The sequence below is a fragment of the Myotis yumanensis genome, unplaced genomic scaffold (assembly GCF_028538775.1).
Source record: "Myotis yumanensis isolate MYYU_CA2020_CCGP unplaced genomic scaffold, mMyoYum1.0.hap1 SCAF_9, whole genome shotgun sequence".
Taxonomy (NCBI): domain Eukaryota; kingdom Metazoa; phylum Chordata; class Mammalia; order Chiroptera; family Vespertilionidae; genus Myotis; species Myotis yumanensis.
In genome coordinates, this window is record NW_027223760.1 from 73,036,190 (window position 1) to 73,060,728 (window position 24,539).

The 24,539-nt window shown below is 34.2% G+C and overlaps 2 protein-coding genes across 8 annotated transcripts in view; one reads left to right on the forward strand and one right to left on the reverse strand.

Moving 5' to 3' along the window:
• The window catches only part of COG5 (component of oligomeric golgi complex 5), a 205,364-nt gene that overhangs the window by 140,882 nt on the left and 39,943 nt on the right, over nucleotides 1-24,539 (reverse strand). The gene's annotated exons all lie outside the window — the stretch shown is intronic.
• On the forward strand, nucleotides 5,919-12,598 carry GPR22 (G protein-coupled receptor 22). 4 transcript variants are annotated; one of them, XM_070424655.1, is made up of 3 exons: nucleotides 6,186-6,273; nucleotides 7,197-8,226; nucleotides 9,887-12,598. In XM_070424655.1, the coding sequence occupies exon 3, from the start codon at nucleotides 9,913-9,915 to the stop codon at nucleotides 11,209-11,211; it is 1,299 nt and encodes a 432-aa protein (XP_070280756.1). In that variant the 5' UTR covers nucleotides 6,186-6,273; nucleotides 7,197-8,226; nucleotides 9,887-9,912; the 3' UTR covers nucleotides 11,212-12,598. The 4 variants fall into 4 exon arrangements, with proteins under 4 accessions (XP_070280755.1, XP_070280756.1, XP_070280758.1 ...); XM_070424657.1 differs by having other exon boundaries at nucleotides 7,197-8,129; XM_070424656.1 differs by having other exon boundaries at nucleotides 7,197-7,464.

Genomic DNA, 24,539 nt, shown 5'->3' on the forward strand with positions numbered 1-24,539 from the left:
TCCCACGGATATCTCTCTCTCTCTCTCTCTTTCTCTTCCAACTCCTCTCCTTCTGCCTCTTTGCCTTCCTCTCTAAAATCAATAAGCATATCTCAGGTGGGGATAAAAAAAAAGTAATAGACACAGTCCAAAATCTAGGTTGAATGAGAAAATAGAAAGAAATGCCATGTTTTATTTTTATAATGTATGTGATGCTAGTTAGCCAATTATTTACAAATACATAGTATAAAAAATAAAAAATAAATAAAAATGCCATAAACTTAGGTGAGGTATGAAAGGATGGGGGAAAATGCTTTGTGAAGTTATTTTGTTAAGAGTATAGAATTTGCCCAGCCAGCATTGCTCAGTGGTTGTGTGTCAAACTATGAACCAGGAGGTTATGGTTTCATTCCCAGTCAGGGCACATGTCCTGGTTGTAGGCTCAATTCCCAGTATGCAGGAGGCAGCCAACTGATGATTCCCTTTGGTCATTAATATTTCTCTCTCTCTCTCCCTCTCCATTCCTCTCTGAAATCAATAAAAATATGTGTGTGGTTTTTTTTTTTTTAAAGAGTATAGAATTTTACCCAGAAAGGCCACAGGAATATTGAGAAAGAAGAACAAACAACGCTACCTGATATCAAATTATACTACAAGGCCATAGTTATCAAAACAGCATGGTACTGCCATAAAAACAGACATATAGATCAATGGAACAGAATAGAGAACCCAGAAATAAACCCATGTTTATTAACATATGACAAAGCAGGCAAGAACATACAATGGAGTAAAGATAGTCTATTCGATAAATGGTGTTGAGAAAAATGGACAGATACATACAAAAAATGAAACTAGACTACCTTCTTACACTGCACACAAGAATAAACTCAAAATGGACTGTTGGCTTAAATGTTAGACTCAAAAACCACAAAAATCCTAGAAGAAAACATAGGCAGTAAAATCTCAGACATTTCTTGTAGCAATATTTTTGCCCATATATCTCCGTAGACAAGAAAAAGAAAACAAAAATAAATAAATAAACAAATGGAACTACATTAAACAAAAAAGTTTTTTGCACAACAAAGGAAACTATCAACAAAATGCAAAGACAAACACTGAATGGGAGAACATATTAGCCAATGATACATATGGTAAGGGGTTAATATCCAAACTTCATAAAGAACTTATAAAACTCAACACCAAAGAAACAATCGATTAAAAAATGGGCAAAGAACCTGAATAGACACTTCTCCAAAGAGGACATACAAATGGCCAACAGACATATGAAAAGATGTCAATGTCACTAATCATTATAGAGATGCAAATTAAAACTACAATGAGATATCATCTCACACCTGTCAGAATGGCTTTCATCAATAAATCAACAAAAACAGTGTTGGTGAGGACGTGGACAAAAGGGAACCCTTGTGCACTCTTGGTGAGAATGCAGTTTGGTGCAGCTGCTGTGGAAAGCAATATAGAGTTACCTCAAAAAATTAAAAATGGAGCTGCCTTATGACCCAGCAATTCCACTTCTGGAAATTTACCCAAAGAAACCCAAAAAACTAATTCAGAAGAACATATACACTTAAATACAATTTAAAAAGTGACTTTTCAGCAATCAGGAACAGCTTTTTGCATATATACTTCGTAAATAGTTTCAAAGTACTTTCAATTATGGTTCATTCCAATATTTTGTAAAGTTGAGTTTTTTTACATACAAACTCTGAATCATAAAAAAATGTAGCATCAGAACTACAGGGGTCTGATATAAATAGTGCAATGTAAATGTAAACAATAAACTCTCACACTCACCATTATCCAAACTTAAGGGGGAAAACGTATAAAATTAAATTTTAAAGGCTCCCATATCGGGAAGCTTAGGAATTAAAATTCCTATGCAATCAAACTATAACTAAAAAGATAAACATAACTTGTGAAAAGGGATTTTAATAGAGATATTTAGGGTTAGATTCATATATGTTGTTCGGTTATCATTAGGAAAATTAAATTGCTGCCGAAACCGGTTTGGCTCAGTGGATAGAGCGTCGGCCTGCGGACTGAAGGGTCCCAGGTTCGATTCCGGTCAAGGGCATGTACCTGGGTTGTGGGCACATCCCCAGTGGAGGGTGTGCGGGAGGCAGCTGATCGATGTTTCTCTCTCATCGATGTTTCTAACTCTCTATCTCTCTCTCTTCCTCTCTGTAAAAAATCAATAAAATATATTTAAAAAAAAAAAAAAAGAAAAGTTAAATTGCTTTCCAAGGTTGTTAAAATAACTAATTAATAATCTCTAGATATTTTATAACAAAATTTGGCTTTAAATCACCAATTGTAGCATTTTGCAAAATTAGTATCTTACATGAATAAAAAATATGTTAAATGCACGAGTATGAAAATTTGTTATTATGGAAATAAGAATGTTTATAAATTCTGATATATGTAATTTTATATTAATTTTTTCATGAAATAATATCATCTGATTTTCAATACAGAGGTATAGATATTTTCATCTTTGTTAAAGACAAAGGAAGTTAGGATTATCCTGCTAAGAAATCAGAAAACCATGGAATCACAAAACCAATTTGTGGTGTTTAAAAAGAAAACTATACTAAACATTGTACATAATAAAAAATTGTTGTTTGTAATATACTGTGTATCTTTAACAACATATCACTTGCACAGGGAATAGAGCAATGTCCAGACCTGAGCTTTTCTGCTGCCATTACTTTTTACAGAGATCCCATTGTTTTTTCAAAATAGTTTCAATTTAACTTGGAAATACTGCCTCACAGAGAGTTAAAGCACAGAAATATATTCAACAAAAAGAATCAAAGTTATATTGTGGCCCAGAAAATGTTTGACTTGCCAAAAATCATGTAGCTAACTAATAAGTAGTGTGTAAACCCAGATCACCCAAAACTAAGTCCCAAGTACCTTCAGAATTTTCTAAAGAGAGAAGACCAACTACAGGTAGAGGGGAGTTTGCTGAGTTCTAACACCAGTTCTGCTACAATCAAGTCATTAAACTTCTCTATGTCTTGGTTTCCCCAATTTCATAGGATTATTTTAATGAAATATACAGGCAAATACTTGAACCCTAACATGCTAATAAGTTCTTATCCCCAGCACTAGTGACAACTGATGCTAATATCTTTTCTCTGGTTTTAGTTTTACCAGGTGTACTAATTAATAATGCAGATTTTTTTAATAGATGGAGTTACACATATGTTGATATATATGCGATTTGATATGTATGCTATTTTGTTGTATTGACAGCAAGCTTCAAAACTTCATATGTCAAATTTGCTGAAGGTGTTAACATCATAGATATTTTTATGCTTAAAAATGTCGAATTTTGTGCCAAAAAAAAAAGCATTTGTGGGAAGTTTTAATTCATTACTTTATTTTGAAGAAAAGTACTGCTGAAAGTTATCATATACTTTGGGAAGCAGTTATCATATACTCTAGGAAGCTTATGGTGAACATGCTCCATCTCAAGATACTTGTGAATGCTGGTTTAAACGCTTTAAAAGTGATGATTTCAAAGTAAAAGACAAAGAATGTCCAGGTCAACCAAAAAAAGTTGGAAGACCAACAATTACAAGCATTATTGGATGAAGATGCGTGTCAAACTCAAAAACAACTTGCAGAAAGATTAAATATTGCTCAGCAAACAATTCCCGATCGTTTACACACAACGGGAAAGATTTTAAAGGAAGGAAAATGGGTGCCACATGAACTGAATGAAAGACAAATGGAAAACCGAAAAGTCATCAGTAAAATGTTGCTTTAACAGCATGACAGAAAGTCTTTTTTGCATTGAATTGTGACCGGCGATGAAAAGTGGATTTATTCTGAGAATCCCAAACTCACAAAATCATGGGTTGATCCATGATCCAGGTCAACCATCAACATCGACTGCAAAGCCAAATCGCTTCGGAAAGAAAACAATGCTCTGCGTTTGGTGGGATCAGGAAGGTGTGGTGTATTATGCGCTTCTAAAACCAGTTGAAACTGTTAACACTAATCGCTACCGACAACAAAAAATCAATTTGAACCACACTTTGATCGAAAAACGACCAGAATGTGCCAGAAGACATGGCAAAGTAATTTTGCTTCATGATGACGCACCATCACACACTTCAAAACCAGTTAAAGACACGTGAAAAGATCCTGCCTGGGAAGCATTAACCCACCCGCCGTATTCACCAGACCTTGCTCCTTCAGATTACCACTTGTTCTGATCAATGGCACATGCACTTTCTGAGCAGCATTTCAAAACGTAGGAAGAAGTGGAAAATTGGGTCTCTGAATGGTTTGCCTCAAAACAAGAAAAGTTCTATTGGGAAGGTATCCACAAATTACCTGAAAGATGGGAGAAATGTGTAGCTAGCAATGGACATTACTTTGAATAAAGCACTTTTGATGTTTCTCTTGAAATTATCGTGTTTTCTTTGATTACAAAATCCGCATTATTAACCGGTTCACCTGGTAAGCTTCAAATAATGAGTTTGTGCACATGCACACACTCTTTCAACATGGATAACATCTTAACAAGATCTTTTGCTCTAACTTTCAAAATGCATGAAAAGTGGCACACATTTTAATTTTTAGCATTACCAAAGTCTTGCCACACAAACTTGTGCAGAAAATTTTAGAAATTCACAACAAAATTTTCCACATTACTCTCAAGTTCTACTGAAATGCAATTCAAAACTCATATACTACTCAGCCAACCCCTTGTATAGCTTTAACACTACCAACAAATTATAAAAATGTACACTGCTTTTCAAAATTATAAATAATTCTAATTATAAATTTAAAATTTAGCATATACTTTAATAAATGAAGATGATCACTAATATTCCTAAAATAATGGAAACAGATGATATCAATATCCTAATAATCCAATCAATTTGCATTATGTCTTCTATTTTGTCAACAGATAGAAGACAGCTACTTTATATACTCAAGTCTAAAAAAATACTCTTCAAAGTTGAGAACAGAAAATAATTTATAGGTGAACAAAGTTAATAGAAATCTGACTTCAAAGTAATATTTTACATTAATTATATATTATACCATTTGTTCTTTTGAGAGCATATCTATCTCAAAATAATTTAGCTTTATAATTTATGAAGACTTGTAACTAACTTCCTTTTTCCCTTACCAAAATATTCACCCAATAACATTAGCATATAGCTATATATAATAGGAGATTGCTATACACTAAAATAGAAGTAGCCAATTGAAATAAAATATTATGGTGAATGATCAGTATATATCTATTAAATAAAAGACTTAGTAAAGGTGAAGACTGAATAGTAACCTCAAAAGTAATGCACATGATTAAATCTTTATACACAGAATATACTAATAGAAATGGATCTTTTGAAAAAAACATTTAGCAACTTGAGATGTTCACAATTCGGAATACACAGAGAAGATGACTTGAATACAAACAAACTAGTTGAAATTCAATGTGGTTCACAGTAAAGATGCAGTGGCTTTCTATTTGTACAACAAAGAATCTCAACCAAAAACATATATGACTAAAATATTCTCAAGTGCAATTTTCTGGGCTTTTAAAAGAATACATACTCTTACAAACTGAATTCTTTTGTGACCACCCCCCCCCCCCCATGCATTTTAATGTTTGGCATAAATAAACAACAAACCAGAATATATATTTTTAAAGGACTAACTTACTCATGTTCTATTTAAGAGCAACATACAACCACTTATAGCCTTTTAAAAAAGCATCCTTATATAAAAACAGTGTGTGTGTGTGGGGGGGGGGGGGGGGGGGAGCCCTGCTATACATATGAACACAGTTCAAACCCGATACAACTGACCAATCAAAATTAGTGAATGCACTGCATCTCTCTGCAGTGGAGAGCAGCGACAAGGTAGGCTGTCATTCTGCAAAAGCTGCCCAGAATAGGCTTTCCTCTGAAAAGCAGTGCCGTTCCTTTTTAGAAAATGTTGTCTCTGGAGACAGGAAGACTTCAGCATGTTAAATTACTTTCATTATGTATTTTCAGACGCTTATTGATTCCACAGGAGGAAGAGTGAGAGACTGCAGCAGCTCTAAGCAGCACTACATGTTCCATACATTAGCAGTACTGCTGAAACAATGGCACGGTACAGACAAATATTTTCATTAAGGTCTTTCCGAAGAGATGTTTATGACTCTCTTCCCAAGTCCTCTCCTAACAAGTGAACAAAATGAATCAATCAAAACTGGAAACGTTTCAACTACATCAGGAATTGATCAAATCTTTAGCGGAGGTAAGATTCCTTATTATAGTATGCAGCTGCTTTTGAACTGGCACAGTGGGTAAAATTACTTTGAAAAATAGCTTGAATTTTAAGAGTTTATTTGCTTAATTTTACTTATTGTTAAACATGTATCTTTTAGATTTAAGACATGAATATTTTATATATAATTTTAGGGTGCTATGTTAAATTCAAAAAATATTGTTAATTCACTATGAAGACATCAGCTTTTAAGTCACTTCAAATATACTAAGTAATCTTAAAGTCATCAACACAGTTTTCCTTAAGAAATGCTTATTTTTCTTAAAAGAACCAGGGTTACTACTTAGCTATTATTTATTACTCAATTTTTGGTTCAATTTATCATTGGGCATGGTCATTAAAAATGATTTAATTTGCAGTTACATTTTGCAATTTACCTTTTACATTTCAATTACATAAATAATTCTTCAATGGAAATTTATAATAACTTACCATAAAATCTGTTTTAATCAATTAAATTCAAACCATGTGCTAATAATGTAGCAACTTACAATATTTTACAGCTGGAAATATTGTTCAATTTATTATAAAGATGAGGGGATGACAGCATGTTTAATATAAGCTAATTGCTCATAATCTCTGAAAATACAGGTTAGCTTAAAAAATGAGAGCAGAAATCAGTTAGCTTTAAAAAACTACAGCTTTTCTTTCATGGTTATATTTGTGATGTTAATTCTGTTATTAAATAATTTACAATCCTTGTTAGGAAAAGAGAATATTGTAATTAAAGAAACCATTAAATTTATGTATAAGCTGTGGCTATAAAAATACAGTCTGCTTACTGTGATAACAAATGCTATATATAGTGTTAAAATAAACAAAACTAACTTCCAATTAATCTGAAATTATTAGGAAGCCCTATTTCTTAATCTTTTTTTTTTCTTTTGCACAAGGGCCCACAGCAGCTAATTCAGTACTTACAACTGAAAATATGAAGAATGCATCTGACCGAGCATCTATCTACCTAGCTGTCTGAACTATAAATTGCAGGATATTCTTGTAACATATGATTTTAAGTTACTAAGGAGTTAAAACCAGAGAGAATAGGTCTACATTACTGCTGGGATGTAACACATCAACAGTAATCATCGACAGAAGATGCTATATAAAATAACCACAAAAAGAAAAACAATATAAGTGTAAAATCCTGAAGACAAAATGGTGAGCACTTTAAAGAGGTGTTTATACTTTAATATATCAGAATTGTGGAGCTACTGGTTCTTAAAGAAACAATGAAACATGGATTACTGAAATAAGAATGCCAAATATTACCAGCAAGCTAAATGAAGCTTTAGCAAGTATTTTCTGTACCAAATATTGAGATATTTGTATTAATTGATATTACTAAAGGATTTTTCCATTGGAGTTTTATGACCAATTATATATCCTCTTCTAATGAAAACAAACCAGATTAAATAGCAGATGGTTTTTATCCAAAGAACATGGACTGGATTTATAATATAAAACAAGTTTATGTGATCTAGAAATCATTTCAAAATAATCAAGACTGTTATAGAAACAGTGTGTAACAAAAGGATGTCTAAGTACATTTTAGGAGCTAGAAACCTTTTTTGTTTTCACATGTTCTGGAAAATAAAGAGACGCTATCATATATTTCCATAAAGGGAATCATAATTCCTATCATTTGAAGAAGTTTCGCTTGCTTGTGACTTTTTAAGACAAAACAAACAAAAATATTGTTTACTGGTCTTTAGAAATCCATCAGCCAACTAAATCTCACAATTCATGCATTTGAAGTATTGGAGAGAAAATGAAAGAATGCCTACAAGACATGAAATAAAACACAGCTACTTCACTGCTGTCAGGTAAAAATTCATGTCAAAATTTGTCAATGACATCATGCATCAATTTGTGAAAAACTGCTATAGTGAACCAAAAGGCCTATAAGGCAACAGCAAACAGGTAGGTCAGAAGATGCATGCTCCCCATCACACCATTTAACATTTACAAAAGAAAATAATCTTGCTCTAAAGGAGATGCATTTTTCTTCATTATCACCTAACTTGACATTTCTACTTTATTTACTTATAAATCTAACTGATGTGACAAAGACCTGATGTCTAATCTGTCAATTCAGAAAATTTGAAAATTTGACACACTTAAAATTTTCCATTTTTATAGGATTTCAATGTTAGCTAAAACCTCCACTTTCTTGAATATGTGCCTCTGGTAATATTTTATACCAAGCTCAAAAGAAATATGCTATCATTTATTTGTGCTTCTGAAATATTACTCCTAAAATAATATGCATAGATAAGATTGTATTCTAGAAGTTATAAAAGGTTACATCAAGTAAGAGGTTAACCTAAGTTCTGAAAATTACTAGCCTTTATAATTCATGCTTATGATTTTGCAATCAAAATTCTGTACTCAAAATGTGAAATATAGTTGGTTGGAAGATTTTATATTTTAACTGAATATACTACTGGTTACTGATAGTTTCGTCTAGAAAATCAGACATTCGTTTTATAAATTACCCTAAATCTCTATATATTAAAATATAGATTTGCATGAATTAGCAAGAGGTTATTTTTTTTAAGTTTCCTCAAAATTATACACAGGGTGATTTATATAAAAGGTTCCAGAGTGAATGTGAAACTTTAAGATTCCTCAGAAAATGGGCTTCAGATACTCCTTTTCCCTAAAATTTCTCTTTTTTTTACTTTAAAAATTCTGCTTATATAAAACCAACTGATATAGTATTTTAAACCACTTCAAAAATGGCTATTTCTTAATATGATATTAAATTTCAATTTTCTCCTTCCGCAAGATACAAGAAGGTGTGGTCACAAAATAAATCATTCATAGGAGTGATTATTGTTCCAAGCTTTGTGACGTTTTACTTTAACATATGTCCTTTTTCTTCCAATTTTTATAATATAAGTTTGCTCACTATAAAGTTCAGTGAGCATTTTCATGATTAAATGTGAAATATCTACCCTTTGTCTAATTCTATGTGAAAAACTCCAAATATCCCTAAATCACACTGTTGACTTGTGAATATGAATTACAATTAAGAACATGAACAAAATAATTTAAAGCAAACTGGTACTCTATACCATTTACCTTCTAAATGAACACTTGTCCTGTTCATTTGAAATCTCAGGGGAATAATTATACCTTCACTAATTATACTAGAACAAATTAAAACAATGTTTATCTCCCACCTTCTCACAACACTTTAAAATGAAATCTTAAAACACTGGGCTAAAAGCAGTTTTGCATAATGGGTAGTTTTATTATACAAAAAATATACTGTGTCTCAAATAGTAAGTTTAAAAAACCCACATGAGTAGAATGTTTTCAGTGTATGAAATAACTTTGAGCTCTATAAAAGTAAACCCCATATAGTTATTTCTTCAAAGGGAGAACCCAATTTCCTTTTATGTCAAAATAATGCAACCTCGCTATTTCCTAATTCTGCTTTCCATTAATAGTTTACAAAATTAAAAATTAAACTAAGTACACAATAAAAAAGGTGTGTTTTTTTCCACAAAGAACACATTTTATATGTCATTTAAATTGCCAAATAATCAAATAGTTTTTCTATTTCACTTTCTAGGGAAAAAAATCAACTGCTCCAAAAGAATGTGTTTTTCTCCCATTCTGGAAATCAACATGCAGTCTGAATCTAACATTACAGTTCGAGATGACATTGATGACATCAACACCAAAATGTACCAACCACTATCATATCCATTAAGCTTTCAAGCGTCTCTCACCGGATTTCTCATGTTAGAAATTGTGTTGGGACTTGGCAGCAACCTTACCGTACTGGTACTTTACTGCATGAAATCCAACTTAATCAACTCTGTCAGTAACATTATTACAATGAATCTTCATGTACTTGATGTAATAATTTGTGTGGGATGTATTCCTCTAACTATAGTTATCCTTCTGCTTTCACTGGAAAGTAACACTGCTCTTATCTGCTGTTTCCATGAAGCCTGTGTATCTTTTGCAAGTGTCTCAACAGCGATCAACGTTTTTGCTATCACTTTGGACAGATATGACATCTCTGTAAAACCTGCAAACCGAATTCTGACAATGGGTAGAGCGATAATGCTAATGATATCCATTTGGATTTTTTCATTTTTCTCTTTCCTGATTCCCTTTATTGAGGTAAATTTTTTCAGTCTTCAAACTGGAAATACATGGGAAAATAAGACACTTTTGTGTGTCAGTACAAATGAATATTACACTGAACTGGGGATGTATTACCACCTGCTTGTACAGATTCCAATATTCTTTTTCACTGTCATAGTAATGTTAATCACATACACCAAAATACTTCAGGCTCTTAATATTCGAATAGGTACCAGATTTTCAACAGGACAGAAGAAGAAAGCAAGAAAAAAAAAGACTATTTCTCTAACCACACAACATGAGACTACAGACATGTCACAAAGCAGTGGTGGGAGAAATGTAGTCTTTGGTGTAAGAACTTCAGTCTCTGTAATAATTGCCCTTCGGCGAGCTGTGAAACGACACCGTGAACGAAGAGAAAGGCAAAAAAGAGTCTTCAGAATGTCTTTATTGATTATTTCTACATTTCTTCTCTGCTGGACACCAATTTCTGTTTTAAATACCACCATTTTATGTTTAGGCCCAAGTGACCTTTTAGTAAAATTAAGGCTGTGTTTTCTAGTCATGGCTTATGGAACAACTATATTTCACCCTCTGTTATATGCATTCACAAGACAAAAATTTCAAAAGGTCTTGAAAAGTAAAATGAAAAAGCGAGTTGTTTCCATAGTAGAAGCTGATCCCATGCCTAATAATGCTGTAATTCACAACTCTTGGATAGATCCTAAAAGAAACAAAATTACCTTTGAAGACAGTGAAATAAGAGAAAAATGTTTAGTACCTCAGGTTGTCACCGACTAAGGAAAAGTCTAAGTTTTACCAAATTCACATTCAGAAGTTTTAAATTTAAATTGTAAAAAAGTAAAATTACTGCCAAATATAAGAAAAAACATTTTAAGTATTGGTTATGTTGTAAATTTTCAATGTAAATGTCAAGATTAGATTAGGTCATATATATTCAATTTCTTCATAAGTTAATGTATTTGTTGCATGGCAGTTTGTTAAAGTAATATCATATGTATATTTTGTCTATATTATGTCCATCAGAAGATATTCATGTAAGTCATATTTTCTAAATAATAAATACATAGCCTTAAAACAGTCTATAACTTAAAAATATAACTGACACAGGTATCCTTGTTTTTTTCTTTTTATAAAGTATATCGTTTCTAAGCCACAAACTATAGATATATTTATATGTCAAGTGGAATAGCATTTTAACATAAGAACCAAAATTACAGCTCCAAATAATCAAAACAATCCAGAATTTTCTGTACCACTATATTGTTTTCTGATATAGTCAACTTGCTGTAATATTTGATGCACCAAAAATAATGAACCATGTATAAAACTTTATCCTTTTTTTAAATGTAGAAATTGTAGGGTTTATCAGAATTTTAATATTCAAGAACGAAAAACAAATAACCTATATTTCACACCAAGATAGAGAAACTTTTTAAATTCAAGTTTATTATGAAAAAGAGTTTGACATTCTAAAAACAAGGGCATTATGCCTATACTATACAAATGAACTGATAATAAAGAGAAGGAAGAAAACTAAAGCACCAGCCTCATTCTTCCTTTTCTCACTTTGCGTTAGTCTAAGCCAAATGCTTGGAATTAATATAGTCTGCTGGCAAAAAGGGTGTATTAAAATAACTTTATTCAAGTTGGTCTTTTTGTGTAATAAAAGTTAATTATTAAAATCTGAATACCAGGGAGAAAAAAAGGACTATGTTATTGTAGAAAAGCTTAACAAAACCAACTATTTTTAATTTTAGATATATAGCAACTTTAGAGTAATACAATATATACAATGTTACTACCCTACCGTAACTCCCAAATGTTTCAAAATACAGTAGTTCTATTTCCACTCTAAAATCATTAAAGTGGCAATAAACCTAGTCAATTTGTTTTACTCTACACCACTCAATGTAAGCATTTTTGTCTCCAATCCTCAACTCATGTTGGAAAATTATGAAATTACTAATCCTAACTATAGATATCAGGTTGGGAATTCTTATCAAATATTTTTCAACTGTAATAATCTAATAATCTATTCATGAGTGCTGAGTATAACTGTATCAGAAAAACAGCAATAAATTTCTTAAAGTGGGCAAATACTTGCTCCCTTATCATTTTATTAATTAGATCATTTTTATTCTATTTTTAACACTATATTCACTAAATAAAGTAGCAACTCGTTTTTAAATTTTATATTAAATTCAGTAATATATTACTTTTATGTAAATAAATGAAATTCATTCAATCAAGTTTACTGAATACCCTAATTCTTGGGGAAATGAGCACCATGCAATAACTTGAATTCCCTGAGGTTACACAACAAATTCATTTACTTCTGATAATAATGCTAACAATGTCAAATCTTGGCAAAGCTGAAATTATTTTCTTCCTACTTATTTTCTACTCTTTTATAAAATTAAAGAAATGCTATTTGACAAAATATACTATAGGACTTATTTCTTGAAACCTGGAAGACAAATTAAGAATTCACAAACAAAGATATTAAGAAAATTTTCATTTGATAAATATATTTGGCATAAAATATCTGCTAATATATTAATTTAAAATTTTTAAACTTATTTCATAGTTGAACTCTCAAGCATAAATTAAAATTTTAGTATTTAGTTTTATAATCTTAATAAAAATTCAACTATTTTTAGAGTTTTCATATTAAGAGAAAACACTTTGTGTTTTAAATATTTTTAACCCTCAAGTCTATACATATGCCAAAGGACTCAGTTAAAAAACACTTTTCTAATATATTTGCCTAAACTGCTTTCAAGCCCTCTTGTTCTCTGTAATAAGTAATCTATCAAAATAATAAATGAATGGCAAATATTATAATGTTGCCCTCTAACTGTTATTATTTCTACACCTGACACTGAAACAGACAATTAACAAGCATCTTTGCCAACCAGTAATGATCTATCAGGTAAACAAAAGCATACCCACTGACTTACAATAAAGAAAAATCATACATACCAGACAATTTCTAACAGCTTTTTAATGTTAAATAATATATCAATCAAAATTATATTTATAAGTTTAGCTTTTTAAAAAAAGACACATATGTTTGCAATTACCTCAGCTTAAATGAGAGGAGAAATAGAAAAATGTTTTTGTTAAATGTTTGTTCTATGAAAAGGTGAAAATTTTTTTCCCTTATGACAACTTTCACCACCATGTATAAATTTTTCTATTTCAAATAATTTTAACAAAAAAAGCATTAATGGTAATTTTTTATGTTAGAATGAATTTCTTAATGCCAAAGAAACAGAAGTAACAGTAAATTCAATGTGTGAATCCTTCTTAAAATTATGTTTTTTCTATCCATACGCCACAAACCACAAGCAAAGTTATCAATTTCTATTAGTTAACTGGTTTGGTTCTTCAAAACTATAAAAATAAGAAGTATTATTGTAAAAACTAACTGAAGATGAGCTCAACGAGATATGAAACTGTGATTTTTCTCTTTCGTTTGATTTGTTACTTTAAGGAGGTTATTATTCTACCAACTAGCCCCAACAGATGGTCAACCTATTATGAAAATTGAATTATTTACAATTATGCTTTTTTTTTTAATGGCATTCATAATAGTTCTGTACTTCTCACTCATCGTAAGTCAATTTTTAGGTATGTGGTCTATTTTTTAATACCCCAAATAAAATTACAGCAAAATCTCAGTTTTTTGGACATTAAAAATCAAAATCCTCATTTCACTGAGATTAGACTTAAAAGTGAAAACCTAAAAAGTGAAAGAAAATAGGTCGTTAGTAGCGCTTTAGTCAGCATTGTAATTAAAAGACTACTTTCTAAAGTCAATAAAACTTTGTTTTCTTACATTTTATGACTGCACATTTAAGTAAGCTTTGTAATGCAATTAACAATTTAATTCTTACAATGTAGAAGGCATTACAGCAAATACTCATATTCATATAGAATAGAGTCATTATCCTCAGAGCTTAAAGTCTAGAATCAAGGTAATAAACAGTATAGCAATATCTATTTAAAAGGTAGAATGTGATAAATGCTACAAAAAGAATAAAGTTAACAGACTTAAGAAAAAGAAATTATGTTGGATTTAAAAATAATATATAAACAGTCGTGGCTGGTGTGGCTCAGTTGGTTGGGCACCATCCTGTGCACTGAAAAGTTGCTGGTTTGTCCCAGTTAGGGCACATGCCTAGTTTCAGGCTCAATCCCTAGGGGAGATGTGCAGTAGGCAGCCAATTGAAGTCACACTTATATCGATGTTTTTCTCTCCCTCTCCCTTCCTCCCTCTCTAAAAATCAATAAGCTATTCTTTTTTGTTAAATATATATTTTTTATTGATTTTTCGGGGGGGGGGGGGGAAGAAGGGAGAGGGAGAGAGAGATAGAAACATTGATGAGAGAGAATCACTGATTGGCTGCCTCCTGCACACCCACTACTGGAGATCAAGCCCACACCTGGGCATGTGCCCTTGACCGAAATTGAACCCAGGACCCTTCAGTCCGCAGGCCAACGTTCTGTCCACTTAGCCAAGCCAGCTAGGGCAATAAGCTATTCTTTTATTTAAAACACACACACACACACACACACACACAATATAAACAAAAGCACTGTTGAGGGAAGCTACTGAAACATATTCTGGAAATGGTCAATTGTTTTCTTTAGAAGTTATACAGTAGTGAGAACTTCAGCTGGTAAGTTGGGGCAAAAGGCAGAAGGCCTTTAATGCCAGCAGAGATATCAGAGGAGGGGAATAATACAATGAGAAATGAGCTACACAAATAATACTAATAAACAGCAATATGTAGAAAAGTTGATTGGGTAAAACAGTAATGGGAAGCTGAGAAACAAAACTGTTGCTGGGTAAAACAACAGAAGATGGGAAACTGTTGCCATCACCTGGATAGGTTATGAAGGCCTGGTAGTAGCTTTGCAAAGGAGCACATAGATGTGACAGGCAATGTGAAGGCAGAATCAATAGGGAATGCCAACTGACTAGAAAGACAACTGGGATAAGAGATTAAATAATTTTAGATGGCCATACAAAGAACCATAAGGAACACGATTAGCCTCAATGAACTAAGAAAGTTTAAATTATGTTTTGTATAAAGTACATAAATAAAAAGGCCTAAAACAAAAACGTATTTCTGGCAAAGCAGCAACTTCAACTAAAAATCAATAATATTATTTAAGAATGTTCTAGTTATTAGAAACTATTCAAAATAAAAATTTTACATTGATGTTTTAAAATACCATAAGTTTATATATTGGTTTATTCCATTTTTCCATTAAACGTATTTTCTTCTTCAGTAATCTTTTAATTATAAAAAATTATAAATATAATGAAAAAATATCAAGGTATTTAAAGTAAAAAATGTAAATATCCTTTGCTTTTTCCTAATAATCTACACTAATAAAAGACAAAGATGCTAATTGACCATACCTTCGCTACGCCTTAAGCCACGCCCACCAGCCAATCAGAGCGACTATATGCAAATTAACCCAACCAAGATGGCGGCCGGCAGCCACAGAGCTGGAGCAAGCAGGAGGCTTGGTTGCCCCAATGATGGAGGAAGCCAAGCTTCCCGCCGGCTCTGAGCTCCACTCAAGGCAACAAAGTTTCAATTATAGAAGATAAATAAACCCCAGATACCTGCTTTCAGCCGGCCGTGGCCACAGAGCTGGAGCGAACAGGAGGCTTGTGTTGCCCCTGGCGATGGAGGAAGCCGAGCTTCCCACCTGCCCTGGCCGGCTCTGAGCTCTACTCAAGGCTACAAAGTTTCAATTATAGAAGGTAAATAAATCCCAGAATTTAAAAAAAGAAAAAAAGGAGAGGCTGGGAGCTTCCGTCGCTGGGGGGCTTGGCCAACGTGAAAACGGCCCTCAGCCCCTCACCCAAGACTGGCCAGGCACCCCAGTGGGGACGACCCACCCTAAAGGGGGTGTGGCCAGCCTGCATACAGCCATCAGCCCCTCACCCAGGCTGGCCAAACCTCCATGGGGTGAGGGTCCCCACTATGGGGGACTTGACCAGCCTGCAAACAGCCATCAGCCCCTCACCCAGGCTGGCCAGGCACCCCAGTGGGGACCCCCACCCTGAAGGGGGTGTGACCAACCTGCAAACACATATCAGCCCCTCGCCCAGGCTGGCCAGGCACCCCAGCGGGATCCCCACCCTAATCCAGGATACCCTTCAGGACAAACCAGCCGGACCCCACCTATGCACCAGGCCTCTATCCTATATAATAAAAGGGTAATATGCAAATTGACCCTAACAGCAGAACGACTGGGAATGACTGGTCACTATGACACACAGTGACCACCAGGGGGCAGATGCTCAATGCAGGAGCTGTTCCCTGGTGGTCAGTGCACTCCCACAGGGGGAGCTCTGCTCAGCCACAAGCCAGGCTGATGGCTGCCAGCACAGCAGTGGTGGCGGGAGCTTCTACCGCCTCCTCAGCAGCACTAAGGATGTCCGACTGCAGCTTAGGTCTGCTCCCTGCTGGTAAGTGGACATCCCCCAAGGGGTGGCTGGCTGCCAGAAGGATGTCTGACTGCCAGCTTGGGCCCGATCCCCCCAGGGAGTGGGCCTAAGCCAGCAGGTGGACATCCTCCGAGGGGTCCCAGACTGCAAGGGCATAGGCTGGGCTGAGGGACCCCCCCCCCCCCGAGTGCACAAATTTTTGTGCACTGGGCCTATACTTTATTATATTCATCTAACTCATACACATATCCCCTTCATTCCTTAATAGCTTTATAAAAATAATTTTAGAATATTAAAAAACATACAGCAATAGTTCTAAAAAATAATATTGATAAGATATCAAATACTCAAACCTTTTTCTGTTAAAATAAATAGCTTCAAGCTATACAGTCCAGATCATCTTATTAAAGGTAAGAAAGGTAACCTGACAAACTGTGAAGCACATTACTTTTCTAAATAGTGGGAAGAAGCAAAGGGAAAACTGTAACATAATCTATTTCTTTTCTCCCTTTCCACTAAATAAGATGAGAAATAAAAAACTAAAAGAAATTTTTAGAGCCTATTTTCTTTACATCTCAGAGATAGCCACTTACAGCACTCCTTCTGAATCTAAGCCCCCTATGGAACTGCAGTAAACTCAAAGTAAGCTAACCATGAGATAATAATAAATTAATAATAAATGTTAGGGGGAAAAGGAGTTCAGATACTATTATAAAAGAGAAAATTAAACCTAGATAAAGCAGGAAAAAAGATCTAAAATACTCAGAGATGATCAGCTCTTAGAGAAATGCAAAGAGAACACAAAACTGTAGGTTGGAGTTTACAGAAGAAAACTAATTTGAAGACTGACTTTTTATGAAAAGACTAAAAGCCTGGTGCATGACATTCGTGCACTCAAGGGGGGAGGGCCCATAGCCCGGCATGTGCCCTTTAGCAGTCTGGGAGCCCTTGCGGGGAGCAGGCCTAAGCCAGCAATCGGACATCCTTAGTAGTACTGTCAGCCTGGCTTGTGGCTGAGCGGCACTCCCCCTTGTGGGAGCACACTGACCACCAGGGGGTAGCTCCTGCGTTGAGCATCTGCCCCCTGGTGGTCACTGCATGTCACAACAAACAGTCGTTCCACCGTTGAGTCGATTTGCATATTACCCTTTTATTATATAGGATTATTATATAGGATGCTCAACGTCACTAATTATCAAAGAAATGCAAATTCAAACCACAATGAGATATCACCTCACACCTGTCAGAGTGCTATCATCAATAAATCTACAACAACAAAAAAGTGTTGGCAAAGATATAGAGAAAAGGAAACCTGTTGGTGGGAATGCAGATTGGTACAGCCACTATAGAAAACAGTATGGAGTTTCCTCAAAAAATTAAAAATGGAACTGCCTTATGACCCTGCAATTGCCCTTGTGGAAATATATGCAAAGAAACCCGAAACACTAATTCGAAAGAATACATACACCCATATGTCCACTGCAATGTTATTTACAACTAGAGGCCCGGTACACAAAAACATGCAGGGATGGGGCCAATTGGGGCCAGCTTGGGGCAGGGGACACAGGAGGTTGGACACCGGCCCCACCCTTGAATGGGCCTGATCAGGGCCAGGCCAGCTGCAGGGAGGGAGGGGCCACAGGAGGTTGGCCGGCCGGCTGGTCCTGCCCCTGGTCGGATTGGGGGGCTGATTAGCGGTGGGACAGGCCGGGGAGATGGGCCGCAGGAGGTTGGCTGGCCACCCACACCCCCACTGTGCCAGTTGGCCAACCACAGTGCACGTCATAGCGACCGGTCATTCTGGTCGCTTGGCTTTTATATATATAGATGGCCAAGAATTGAAATCAATGAATGTGACCATTGGCAGATGAGTGGATAAAAAAAACTATGGTATATTGACACAATGGAATACTACATGGTATAAAAAAAAGAATGAAATTTTACCTTTTGCAACAGCATAGAAGGACCTGAAGAATATTTTTCTAAGTGAAATAAGCCAGTCAGGGAAAGACAAATACCATATGATTTCCCTTATATGTGGAATCTAATGAATAAACTAACAAACAAAATAAAAGCCGAATCATAAATACAAAGACCAGAGACTTGACTTTAGGTGGTAAGCATATGATGCAGTAAGTAGATGATGTGTTATAGAGTTGTACACTTGAAACCTGTATGGTTTATTAACCAATGTCACCCCAATAAATTCAATTAAAAATCAATAAATATTTTTTAATGGGGGGAAAACATGAAAATAATTTTTTTTAAAGAAATCACAATTGACAGACTGGAAAATTTAACAGCTGATAGCTTAATTTTGAAAATGAAATGTATTTTAATAAACATTGCCTTTATAATTATTCAAAGTGTATGTATACATTTTTGGGACACCCTACATATAATAACATCTATTATACCATAAGAAGTAGACTATTAGAATATTACAACTCACAAACATTTGGAAGACAGTGGCACTGAGGTGTAAAAACAAATGGAAAACTAGGCTCATCACTACTATGAAAACTATCACCTTTGAAAGAATATCCGTATTTGCAGGAGAAAAAGAGCTATACAAACTAAGATAATATTTCCCCCCTTGATAATATTTCTCCTCATGACAAAATAAAATGTAAAATAATCCTATGTATCTACCCTTCTATTCACACAATTGTTTTTACAGACCTCTAGAAGATGTATCCATGGCTTCCAAGCATGACAGCTTTGTACTTCCATCAACAAGTTGTAAAAAGTGCTGTCACTCCTGTCACTGCCATCAATATTCGCTGCATACCACTACCAAACCCTGAAGCATCAAGTGAGATAAAGGAAAAGAGCTTAGGCTGTCTGGCATTGAAGTCATCTTCCTCATCCTGCTTCCATGAAAGAGACACATATTTCTGAGAAGCACTAAGTAAGGCAGACTACCAAAACACATCACCAATTTTTTAGGATGAAAACAAAAAGGAGCAAGAGAATATAATAAGGTTATGGGGAAATGTTTTCTATTCAGACAGTTATAGACATACAATACTATTAGTATACTGGTAGTATAGATGCAAAATAAAAAAATTTTAATTCAATATAAAATTCTTTAAATGTTAATGTTAACAAATGAGTTATATACTTGAAACCTGTATGGTTTTATTAATATCTATAATAATAAAAGCATAATATGCTAATTAGACTGGACGTCCTTCCGGACGAAGCAGGGGCTGTGAGGGAAGCCAGGTCCCAGGTGCCTGCCGGCAGCCAGAGGGAAGCACGGATCTCAGGTGCCTAACGGTGGCCGAAAGAAAGCGTGGTTCCCGGGTGCCTGCTGGCGGCCAGAGGGTGCTGGCAGCCTAGGGAAGGAAGGCCTACCCTTGCGTGAATTTCATGCATGGAGCCTCTAGTATATATATGTATATATATAGAGAGAGAGAGAGATAAATAGATGATAGATACCTAGATATACATGCACACACACACACACACACATATATATACATACACACATGTATATGTCATTAATATTATACACTATTCCATATGTCATATACTGAATATTGGGTGTTATGTTTTATATCGATTGAGTAGAAAAGAACCAAAGATATACATTTCACTCTAATATTGTTAATGCCTTAGGACAGCTTGAAATGAAAAATTCAAATCTATTCAAATCTAGAGTCTACACTTTATTTTCCTCCAATTCTAAAAAACTGTAGTCTTTCTTTTAATGTTGAATTTTTTTCCAACTACCGCTTCTTATAAGCAAAAAAAATGGCAACATACTTAGCTACCTAATTTTATTTTATTTTTTAAATATTTTATTGACTTCAGAGAGGAAGGGAGAGGGAGAGAGAAATAGAAACATCTTGATGAGAGAGAATCACTGATTGGCTGCCTCCTGCACTCCCCACACCGGGGATCAAGCCTGCAACTTGGGCATATGCCCTGACTGAGAATGGAATCGTACCGTGACCTCCTAGTTCACAGATTGACATTCAACCACTGAGTCACACCGGCCGGGCAGCTATCTAATTTTATAAAACCATCTTTAACCCACACAATAATAGTCTGTAATACTAATATAAGCTTTAATAATGCTTCCTCAAAAGTGCCTGATATATACTAACAATCAGTAATTAGTGAAATTGAAATGAACAATGTTTAAACTTCTGACAGACCCTACTGTATCTTGTTTAGGGGAATGTTTCTCAAAATCTACCCCACCTATATTAGAATCCTCTATGGTGCTTGTTTGAAATTCCAATTTCTGGACCCTACCTTAGACTCAATGAATCAGAATCTTTGTAGTTGCAGCCCGGAATAATAGCTTTAATAAGTACTCTCAGGTAATTTGAGTGCAAAGCTTAAGAATCACTACTTTATATACTAGAAGATAGACTATGTACCATAGTGACAGACATTCAAGTAACTAATAAATGAAAAGGTATACAGCTTGAGTTCGATTCAGGCCATAGTACCTTCTCAAATACAAAATTTTTAAGCTTATTTCATTTTAACTAATAAAATCTTATTTGGATTATCTATACTATAATCCAGCAGGACACTGGCTTGCTAAGGACTAAAAGTTGAGTTTTTTAAAAGAGGTTATCTAGCTAAAAAGTTTCCTTTAAAAATCATACACTCAGAAGGCAAAAAGCTACTGAGCATGACACGTGACACCAGAAGGTATTATTTACTTTTACTTCATTCAGCCAAGTAACTCAGTTGATTATAAAATTTCATAACTTACTCTGATCAAAAGGTAAGTACAATACTGGCACATTTTGCTCATTTCAATATAAAACTCTTATTAAAGCATAATGCTATACATAGAGATAGGAATACTTCTAAAATAAATTTTCAGTGAAAACACTAGCCTATATTTTGCATATCTTTTGAATAGATGTCACTAAAGATAGGTAGACGGTCTGAGTCAAACATTCTCCCTTTGTTATTTTAATTTCCTTTGTACATCATCACAATTTAGTGAATATTCAGCTACTCTATATAATTTATGACAACTTTAATTTCCTATTCGGTTGTATAACCATTTAAGTAACACTAGTATTCAATAAATAATTCAAATGTGCTGAGTCCTGGGAACATTTCTTATTAACCCTTTCACTAAAAATTTTTTCAAACAATACTGATATTATCATCTTTGGCTGTTACTCTAGCTTTTAGCATTTTCATTCACTGAGTAATAGAACCAAATTATAACAAGCTAGTATTATTGAAAATGGGCTTCTAGGGAATACAATTTAAAAATATAAAGAAAACAGTTCAGGTGATTGGCTATAGCCACCTTACAGAAAAACATTTACCAAATAATATATTCCAATGACTTTGGCATTGGATTTCTTGAAGTCTCATAAGTCCCCTGAAATTGTGTGCAAAATTTCATGGGTATGTGTTTTTTACCTCAGGAGGAAACATCTACAGATCAATAAGATCCTCAAAAGAGTGTGTAACCAAAACTAAAACTAAAACTATTCTTAGTCTTAAGAAAAAAAGTAAGAAAGTAAAATTGGTAAATGTTACTTATAACTTTATTTACTCATATTATGCCTTATTCAAAAAATAAGACAACTTTTAAATGCCCATAATTTTAGATACAATTAAATGAGAAAATAAGTAATAAAGTTAGAACAAGACAGTTGAAAAAATGAAAAAAATTAACTCTGGTATGAAATGAAAATGCAAAATGCTTACTTATCATTAAGTCCTACATTCTTGTAAGAAGTAAGTCAAAACTGTACCCATAGTTTTCTATTAGGTAATATAAGGAAAGAAAAGGGGTTGATTACAGGACTCTTAGCATCAATAAAATAAAAATTCTCTAGCTGTTAGGTGGAAGTAAAAACCACTCTTAATACTGAAACCAGAGATCACTGTCTTTCATGGATCTTCTCAAAAAGTATATAATGTGTAAACAATGTTCCTATAATTTGTTTCTTATGTCCTTCAACATACAAAAATGGCCACAACAACTTTACAGAAAAGGCAACAAGAAATCTTCATATGATTATAATTTTCCTCACTGTACAATTATGGTAAATTGAAGGGAAATTTAATAAAAATAATTATATGGAAATGAATAACATAATGTCCAGGTACAAAACCCTATTCTGATTTACTCCAAGGACAGATTCTAGAATTCTAGAACAGCAGATCTCAACCATTTTGTACACATCTAAGGGATTGATCAGACTCCTTGGAAGAGAGATGTGACACTTCCAACTGAAGACAAGTGTTCTTAAAATCAAACAAACAAGGCCCCCTGGTAATTCTGATGTACTAAATTCACCCTCCCCCCCACTCCCCAACCTGCAGAGATGCACTAGTCAAGAGAAATGGATGGCTAATTAGCCTTCAAAAATATCTTCCATAAATATTCTCTTTCAATAAAATTCTGGAAAAAAATAATTGCCAGGGAAATGGTTAAGTGCAAACCATCAACTTGAATAGCCACCTGAACTGAGGAAAAGACTAACATTTGCAGATTGACACTCCACTCTTACACAAAGTGCTAAAATGACAAGTTAAAAGCCTGAATTTTCATCAACCAATTTTCAATAATCTACTTTGCCTGATATATCTGATCCTCATTAAAACATCTTCCTACTGATGATTCAAAGATATAGTTAGAATAGATACAATAAGAGCTAAAAGAACTGTGCTTTCAACTACATGGTAAAAGACACCATATAAATATTTTATCACTGTTGTAAATACAAAAAATAAGATACAAGAAGCTTTTACTTTTAAATATAGTGCCCTATCATGCCATTTATATTAACAAATATGCCTACTAGTTCTATAACACATAAATGTTTCTAAAAACTTAATGAATAACATATGTCACAGGATATAGTAGGCAGATACAAAAAACATCCAGACAAAATTGTCAAGGAGCAATAACCATAAAATCCTAGTTACTATCATAAACAAGTCTGTTATCTTGTGAGCACTTTAAAAAAATCATAAAAGCACTTTTAAATGGCCCCTTATAATAGCACTCAGCCCTCACTTGCCCAAATTTGAACATTACATAAAAGGGTAGGGTTGCATGCACTTACAGAAGCGGTGGCAATAAGACAAATATGTCAACATTGATACCACAAGGCAAGTATAACTACCATTAAGAGTACAAATGAAGAGCAACGGGCTCAAAGGTAAAGGAGCACATGTACCTGGAAAAGCTGCAGAAAGGAAACGGCAACTGAAATGAACTTTAACTGAGGGATGAGATGGCTGATGCCACCTAGGCAACAACAGCATATCAGGCAGACACAAGCATGAGCAATTACACAGAAGCAAGAAAACAAAGTCTCCAGATCAGGGAACAATTCAATTTGGCTGGTGCACAGACTATGAATATGGAAGCAGGGAGACATCATGCTGGAAAATAGGTTATAATTCTGCAAGGCTAAAAAAATTTTAATTTAAACCCAAGCCCAGTGAAAGTCTTTCTAGATTTGAGGGCATCTAAAATATATATATACTTACACTTTATTTCTATCATCGTAGTTTAGGCCCCCAATACCTCGACCACTATATTAGCCTCTGATCTGGTCTCTCCATCTCAATCTCTCAATCTCCATTTTCCACTCCTAAGGTACAGTTCTGCTCATTTTCATCT